The sequence below is a fragment of the Epinephelus moara genome, chromosome 12, assembly GCF_006386435.1.
Source record: "Epinephelus moara isolate mb chromosome 12, YSFRI_EMoa_1.0, whole genome shotgun sequence".
NCBI lineage: Eukaryota > Metazoa > Chordata > Actinopteri > Perciformes > Serranidae > Epinephelus > Epinephelus moara.
The window spans coordinates 24,669,571-24,678,558 of NC_065517.1; the positions used below are offsets into that span (position 1 = coordinate 24,669,571).

The window sequence follows — 8,988 nt, forward strand, 5'->3', positions numbered from 1 at the left end:
TGACAATGATATATAAGTCCCAACCCAGTCCCGAGGAACACCATCCATGCAAATGACCACATAAACAGGGGAAACGATGCACACACATAAAAAGAGCCAGACATAGGAGGCCATGAATCAAGCTGGGCTGAAAGGCCTCCATCGAAAACAAGGTCAAAGCAACAATTCCACAGCCACAATTACCGTTTCACTTCACAGATTACTTTGAGGATCGTTCCCATAACTTTGGAGATGCAGTTAAACTTAGAAAACTGCAAACATCCTCATGATGCAGCAAAATCTTTCTGTCACTCTGCACCACAAAAACAAGAACAATCATAAAAGAAACAATCAGTTTAGAGCAAATTAAAACTCACCACCTCGTTTAAAACAGCAGGCGTTCTGTGTTAACATCCAGCAGGTTAGCAAGAGCGGGTCCTGCAAATCCATAGCGTGCCGACCGCATTCTCACACATGCACGATCCAAAATAATATCTGTGCCCGTGTGCACATGCTGGCAGATACAGATGCAGCTTTAAGTGAATTCAGCTCCGAGGAATGAGAGACTGTTTGGAAGTGCCGTGCCGCACAGCTAGCAGAGAAAAGGCGTGTTGTGCGTGGAGAACAATCCCAGCGTTTGAGCCCCTCTGACCCTGCCTTGGCCCCAACATCGCTAATGGCCAGCCCTGGAATGTGGGCTCCGATCGCCGGAGGAAGACAGACCGGAGAAAGACAGCATCAAAGAAAGGCACAGAGCGGCCACAGACTGTATACTGCAAATATGTCAGCTACAAGCATGAGCTGTATATTAACATGTCCGTATATAGAGGCGCACACAGACACGCTAAACTGTTATCTGAATTTGGGGGATGACCTAATTCCATTCATTAGAGGGGAGAGGGGGCAATACGTGACAGCAACAGAGGTCCCAGCAGAGCAGCAATATTTCCTGAAGTGGCCAATTTTGGAACTTGGGGCAAGAGGGGACACAACTCCCCCCCTATTCAGGGCCTGAGGGTAAGTGCAAACTCTTTATCTTCTATTTCTCTCTCCCTTGTTTCCTCGCTGCCTCCAGCTCTTGCATATGTTCACAGCCTCCAGAGCCAAGTTGTGTGTTCCTCTACACAATACTCCTTCAGTAACTCTTCCATCCTCTCCCCTGTCTGTAAAACCCCCCAATCGATCACTCCTCTCCCCACAGGAAGTGAGCAGCTGGCAGCAGAGGGGTAACTTGAAGGTTGACAGACTTATAAGATGACACACACCCATATCAAACAGCCAGACAGAACGTATAGGTAGAGGTAATGTATGGCATAACAAACCTATCTTTCTTATGGGAGGAAATCATCAATCATTACTTAGAAGAATAATCCAATAAGGACCCTTGACTACGAAAGTATTTTGCATGAGTCCTCATTCATGGTTTCACTGATTCAGTTATGCTAACAGACATGTAGATCTGATTTACTTGACTTTATGAATGCAGACCATAGAACTACTGATGTTGAAGAGTAGCGAGGCAGTTCTGAATGCGTAAAAGTCAAGCATCTCTCACTGAAGCGTATTCATACACTTGAAAGAAATTGTGATTATGGAAATGTAACCCTTTGAAGGAGCTACAGCTTTATCTGTGTGAAGGCTGTAGGCCCGAACTTCCACTTACTTTAAAGTAATACTTCAACCCCCAAATGACCATTTGTATTTCAATTACTCAACGAACGTTGTGTTGAATTTGTGTTTTTCACATGTCGCCAGTGAACGAAGAATCCAGAAACTGAGAAAATTCATCATAGGAGTCCCTGTTAAACAACAGCAAAACTACATCAAAAAGTCAATTTACAAAGTCTCAAACAACTCATGTAATGTAATCCAAGTCTCATTTATCCAGTCGTATGCTCAGTACTTCCAAAACAGATGGGGAACTGAAAAGACTTACCTGTGCTCTCTTCAAAGCCAGACTCCATCGACAAAATGAGTAATTTCACCTTGCTGAAAACAGGAGTTGCCGGTCTACCGCTGCCTCAACCAGTTTGTTTGTTTGTGTCATTGTCGGACTTCAGTAAATCAGAGTTAACCTTTTAAAGCACCAAAGTCACACAATAACACAAACAAACTAACAAAGCACGGCAACAGTAGACCAGCAGCTCCTGTGTTCAGTGAGGTAAAATTAACGTTTTTGTCAATGGAGTCTGGCTTTGAAGAGAGCATAGATAAGTTTCACTTAAAGTTCAGTTCCCCGTCAGAAAGGGACGTCTGTTTGTGAAGTACTGAGTGTACGACCAGATAAATAAGACTTGAATTATACTGCACGAGTTGTAAATTGATGTTTTGTAAATGCCGACCCCTATGAATTTTCTCCGTTTTTGAATTCTTCGTTCACTGGAAGCATGTGAGGAAAAACTTTTTTTATTCACGAACTCAATGTAAAAAGGTAGGGCTGGGTATCGCCACTGATTACCTGAATCAATTTGATTTTGATTCAAGAGGTTCGATTCAATTTGTTATTGATTCAATCAGGGATATTTCAGTTACAATAGCAACTTTTGCTAGTGCGTGAAAGAGATTCTCAGAGAGCTAATTAGTTTTACGAGAAACAGCAGCCTCGATGCACAGACAGCAGGAGGAGAGGCTGCTGTAGCATGATAATAAATTACACCAAAACGCTAACACTTAGGCTACAGATAAAAGAGCTGGTAATGTCGGAGCTTCTAAAGACTGTAGTCGTTATAAAATTAGTTTAATACTGGCGAGATTAACAGGGTTAAAGCTTCACACATCCCTGGGAAAAAGTATATTTTACAAGATCAATGTCGGATTTTATGAATCAATATCAGGTCATTCAAATGAAGATCAATTTTGAATCGGATGAATCGATTATTTTAACCTAGCCCTATAAACAGGCGGAGTAAATGATGCACAAATGGTCACGGTGAAGTTTTCCTTTAACAATACCAACATGAAATGCACATGCATGTAGGTGCATAAAGTGGATTACAGTATGTGCAAGAGGCTGTTTTTAGAAAATGTCAGCGCTGTTTAGTTGGGAATTAGTAGCACATTTCAAATAGCAATAATAAATATGCGCAGGGGGATTATTTCCAGAGAACTTGGAATTTTTTTGTGTTTGGATAAACTCATTTCCTGTGGAGGAAAGTGGGTCAGTGTGTGAGACTGCATGCTATTCCCATATGATGTGATACAGTACAGAACTAATGAAAAGCCGCCGTGACCACTTTGAATCTGAATCAGAGCTGACCTACATTCACAAAAGGGAAAAAAACACATCAACATATGCAAACACTCGCACGACATAAGGAGCGGACACACCGTCACTGTGTCCAACAGAAACCTGATTGTCTGAGCTCCAGCTACACAACATTACCAAGAATCCCCAAAGGTCTCGACCCACTCAAAAGGTGACCGGGGAGGTTTGGAGGCCGTCTCTGTGGATCACAGCTGACAAAATCACTGCGAACAAGAGCTTCATCATGAGGGGTTTCGGGTAGATTCTGTGTGACTCTCCACTTGGCTTTCTTCAAGTTACAATTACAACTGATTGATGGGAACAGACCTGACCTAAATTTCCATAAAACAATTTACTTGTCACCAAAGCAGCCAATTTTAACTTTGTCAAGGACGTTTTTCAAATGCCCACGACAGAGCTAACCTGATGATTAAAATATGGAAGAGGAAACATACTGCATATATCTGACTGTGACTGCCAACTCGTGGGCGCAGCCTCTGAATAACGAGGTAATCGATGGGCCAAGATTCACAGAGGTAACACCCAAAGTATCAAGATGCACATGACATGGTGGAGAGGATGTATGTGCACAGGCAGACTTGAAGTTTGGCCAGTGAGTGAAGAGCAGAGAGAGAAGGGGAGATAAAGGCAGAGGGAGGCAAGATAGAAGTTGAATGAATGTTGAATGAATCTAAAGGCAGATTGTAAAGTCTAGACGTCAAGCTAGAAAAACAACTTTTACATCTGGATAAACACACACATCCATGCACACACACACGTCAAAACAACGGCCGTCCTGTTCCACAACCTCCTCAGCTGAAAAATCAAACTTAAAGGTGAGAGTGGTCAAGGTGAGAGTGTTAAGAGAGGTAGAGCAAACAGGGGGAGGTCAGGGTGGGCGGGGTAAAGGGGTGGGGTGTACTTACGTTGCAGTTTGAGGACTGGTTTAGATTGGCTGCAGATCCTTCAGTCCACTCTGCAGTGTCAGTACTGCTGGACTGTCTGCTGCGCTCATACTCCTTCAGCTACGTGGAGAAGAAAAGTTTAGAGAGGCAGAGGAACAGGGCCACTCTCACCCGGCATGCTACGTCTCTCCATATGCTAACACACAGTTGAGAGGCATCAGTCGTGTGCATTCACAGTGCATGTGTACAGACAGAGGAGAAGGACTCGACAACCAGTGATGTAGTGGTAAATACAAAGTCTGCACTGTAAAGTATGTAAAACTGAACTAAGTCAGTTATGTTTCATGAAAAGCATTCAGTTTTCTTAAAATATCCTATTCCTGTAAACAGCCTTCTTTAATGTGTGGAATGATTTTATGTCTGCTTTTCACACAAAAGTCTTAAAGGGACAGTACACCCCTAAATCAAAAATACTCAGTTTAAAGCTTACCTGTAGTGCTGTAGAGTCTGTTATGCAACGCAACCTGAACCTTTATCAATATAAACAGTGTTCTCTAAATTTATATCTTCCTTAAAAATATATCGATATATTGTACACAGTCGTTATATCACCCAGCCCTATTTTCTCTCAACCAAACTACACCTGCCAATCAAATCACAGCACAGAAGAACGTGTGCATCTACTCATAAACGCTCATGCTTGTGATGGCGTGAGATGTAAACACTGATGGCATCCTCTCTGGCTGAGCTGTAACGTTAGCTAGCTCAATGGTGCTAGGAGAGCTAGCAGTAGATGCACGCTTCCTTCTGCGCAGTGATACCGCTGGCAGGTGTAGTTTGGTTGAAAGAAAATAGTTCCTACATAAAACTGCTCACAGCAAGGTCTGCGGATTATCTTGAGTAACCAGGTCATGATTTTAGAACAAAGACATTGCTGTTGAGTTTTTCAAATGTATTTTTTTTGGCGCTTTGAGCACCACAAGCTGAGTGCCATCTAACATCTCAATGGCTGATATCTCCAACACTGGGCAACTCACACCAAAACAATCTAGACTGATAAATAGCACTACGGTTAAGAGGCAAAATATGTACTTTTGATTTTGGGGTGAACTGTCCCTTTAAATAAAAAAGAGGAGTGGAAGGCAGATTTTATTTGATGAGGTTTACAGTCCACTACATCGCTGGACACACATATTACCTATCACTATACTGTCAGTATTCTATATGATGACACTGATCAGTGGTGCACAGAGGAGACTAAATAAAGACACACAAGCACAACAGGAAGTCAAAACAACTATCCACAAAAGGCTGATCATTGATTGGTTTAACTGAGTGTCATCACTAGAGCGAGAAGCTGGGATCAAGCTAATGGCCGAAAGAAAATCAAAGTTCTTCAGGGGAAAAAGGGTAAGAAGATAATTAACATTTGCCTTGTGGAGAGCAATCCAGTGCTCAAATGCTGCTGGACGGTCATGCTACCCATGAGCAAGGCATTACAGGAGGTGATTGACAGGAAAGAAGGAAAGAGAAAGACAGAAAGAAGTTGTAGGCAAATAAAAAAAAGAACAATCACCAGAAACTGATTCAAAGAGAAATGTAAGGAGATCGAAAGGAAAGCCGAGTAATTATCCACCATGTCCACCTAGAGAGAAAAACCACAATGCACCAGAGCATCCCCCCCAACAGATGGGGCTGTTGAGTTACTATGACCATCAATCTCGCAATTATGAACTGAACAACACACCCACACACACTCCAAGAGCTCACACCCTAAAATCCCCAGACTCCTCAACCTCTGGAAACACCACCGGCCTGGAGTTTGTGTGTGTGTGTGTGTGTGTGTGTGTGTGTGTGTGTGTGTGTGTGTGTAAAAAGGACAATGCAGGGTTAAAATGCAGGGCCTCGTACAGGTTAGTAACGGTGAGTCGTTTTAGTAAGCCAAAGCTACGGTGGGAATATGGAGCAGAAGGGACAGAAGACTGGAAATGATCCACGGGGAGGTGAGGCGATCTGGGGGTTGAAGGGAGCCTGCAGACTGGCAGATCTAAGGGAGAGGGGTCGAGTGAGGGTGGGGGGAGGAAGGTGCGTCAACTGATGAGGCAGGAAGTCAGCGGAGCTTCCTACCCGAGCTAGAGCTTCTTCAACGGTGATCATCTTCTCTTTCACCATCATCATTAATTGGATTCGCTCTTCGTCGCTCATGGTGATCTCACTGGCCACGTAGCCTATGTCCTCTCCTGGAGGGTGCAAAGGGAACGGGGGTCAAATATGCAGCAACATTTACTCAGTGTATTAGATCTGAAAAAATAAAGCCACACACACCTTTGGATGTCTGTCGCATGACTGGTTTGTGCTGGGACTTGCGGAAGTTCTGCCAAAAAGACTTGTTCTTCTTCTTATTGTCCCATTTACCTAAAGAGAGATCGGATTCGGTCACAAAGGGTTCTCAGTGTACCCCCTTTCAAATATCTTTTCATCTGAGTAACCCCTAGCCAGCGCTAAACATTTTTGGTAGAAACACACATTGCATTGCATTTGCTGCATTAGTAAACAGCAGTTAATGATTCAGAATAGGAGTACTGAGTATTAAATATGGATAGGGATACCCAGACCCCCATTTCGGAAACATAAGCCCCTTTTACACTGCCTGCTCTAGGCGTTCATTTCAGCGCTGTTATTCCGTCTACCCTTTCTTTAGAAAAGATCAACGTCTGTGTCAAAGGGACAGCCAGCAGGAAGGGACCATGGACAGAAAGGGTGTAACGTTTTGACAATGTGTTATACGTGCGACCCACTGCCAGGAGACTTAAAAAGCAGTTAGCAACTAACTCTAAGACCAGCAGCAGAAAATGTCTTCAAACTGGGGAGACTATAAGCTCCGGGGGCTCGTCGCCGTCAGAGAACCCCTTTTCAACGGTCATGGGCTAGCTTGGCTTGGTTTGGTTTAGGCCACCTTTCTCTTTGGACTCCTGTAGACAGAGGTGAGTAATGTCTAACAACAACCGCTTGTTTGAGTTAAGTGGGGTCGTTGAGGAGTCACTGCTCCCCACTTGAGGGCAGGCAGCCCGGCTTTTGGACCTAGTACTGAGAAGGTCCATCTCTGGCGTGGCGTGGCGCATCTAAACTGACAATGGAAACACAAATCACTCGGCATGGCTTTACTTGGCCAAGAGTGCCAATGGAAAAAGGGTGTAGATCAGCCACCATATAACAAGGATGGTAAATGATTGGTACTGCCATGTTGTGCTACTGTTACTGTTTATAAAGCACTGTCGATAAATATGTTACTTGTCACACTAGAAGGCGGATGCTGTTGTGTTACAGGTCATGCCTCTTTTGCTCCTGGAATACCGGCATGCTGTCTAAAATCTGGGGCAGCATTATGGCTGCATTGTTTGGGCTACTAACTTAGGGGGATGCATTCACTCGATGTAAAACTAGACACCAAGATTCCCCAGAAATTGTATGGTTTCTGGCCACAGAAAAGCAATCGCAAGATTAAGTCGATTCTCTGCTCTGCAAGCTCAACTACCTTTATTCAATAGAGGCAAATGTTTGCATGGGTATAAACCATTCCTCTATTTCTTGCATCAGTGTGTACAGGAAGTACAATCCTTAGGCCCAAACATATTCTTATCTTCTAATCCCACCCTAGGGATCAATAAATGTTAATATTACAGCAAACATATAAAGACAGCAGAAGACAAACATGCATCTCAATTTACCTCCGGATCCATCTTCAGAGCTGGATTTGTGCAGGGGCATTCTGGGAGAAAAAGGAAAAGAAAGAAAGTATCACCATTAGAAAAATATAAGTCCCAACTCTCACATTAAAGTCTCCAGTCTCTGTCAACCAGAGAGCTTCAAAACACTGTAACTGTGTTTATGAGCGTTCATTTTTGGCAATGACGGCTGCAGTTCTGTCTGTTCACCACTTGGGGTCAGTGGTGGTGCTTATGTGACAACGGAGCCAGGCTCCTGAGGCTTGAGAGGGAGAAGGTGGAGGAGAGGAGAGGAGACGATGTAGACAATGACACCCGTCGCAAAAACAAGAGGGTCAGATGAAGATGGTGATGGTGGCACTACAGAGGGTTTAAGAATCGGTAAAGACAAGAGGAAGGTCGACGAGATGAAGGAAACAAGCATGTGAGAGGGAAGAGGGAAAGTATGGTGTGGAGGAAGAGAGGAATAGAAGGAGAGAGGGGGAAGAGGAGGAGGAGGAGGAGGAGGAGAAACCACAGGGCAGACTCAGCCTGTTTGTGTTTCCACTTCCCTCCACAGGAGAGACAGTCACGAGGAAGACAGAGGGAAGAGTGGGAGCATGAGAGAGGGAGAGATGGAAAATAACTGAGTCTAAAAAAAGTCCTGATATATCTATAAGCCCTCCCAAATAACCCGTACCAACACAAAGAAAATAACAACTTGTGACACAATGACTGCACTCAGCTTCCAATCAGAAAGTTGTGGATGAGCCACCTCACCCCATGTTCTAGCGGCCGACTCTTTCTTGTTGTGGAGGAGGCGAGAAACCACATCAACTGCGATCTATTTCTGTATTCTTTATGTGAAAAAAGCGGGATGAGCTTCAGCAGGTTTATGTTCAAAACAGCTGCTGAAACTTTGGTTTCAGATTTGGGTAAGTGGGCTGCAGAAAAAGGAGGAAGAGGAAGTGAAGCTTCAGGGTGATTATGTGTGCAGATAACGCCCTACAGGTGTGTTCATGTGTGTAAACAGCGGCTACACACTGTAAGCTTTTGCGCTTTTTCAATTAAAAGAGACTAAATCGGGGGGGGGGGGGGGGGGGGCGGGATAAGAACGGCATGTTTGTCCAGTTGGGACCCTCAGAGCCTATTAAAT

General features: G+C 44.0%; 1 protein-coding gene across 6 annotated transcripts in view; it reads right to left on the reverse strand.

Moving 5' to 3' along the window:
• The window catches only part of sash1a (SAM and SH3 domain containing 1a), a 258,572-nt gene that overhangs the window by 34,225 nt on the left and 215,359 nt on the right, over window positions 1-8,988 (reverse strand). For 5 of the 6 annotated variants that reach the window (XM_050058761.1, XM_050058762.1, XM_050058764.1 and 2 more), the window contains exons 5-8: window positions 7,857-7,897; window positions 6,454-6,543; window positions 6,256-6,368; window positions 4,150-4,248 (exon numbers count right to left, since the gene is read on the reverse strand). In XM_050058761.1, coding sequence (XP_049914718.1) covers window positions 4,150-4,248; window positions 6,256-6,368; window positions 6,454-6,543; window positions 7,857-7,897 — 343 coding nt within the window. The remainder of the gene's footprint in view (window positions 1-4,149; window positions 4,249-6,255; window positions 6,369-6,453; window positions 6,544-7,856; window positions 7,898-8,988) is intronic. The other variant, XM_050058763.1, reaches the window with a different exon arrangement.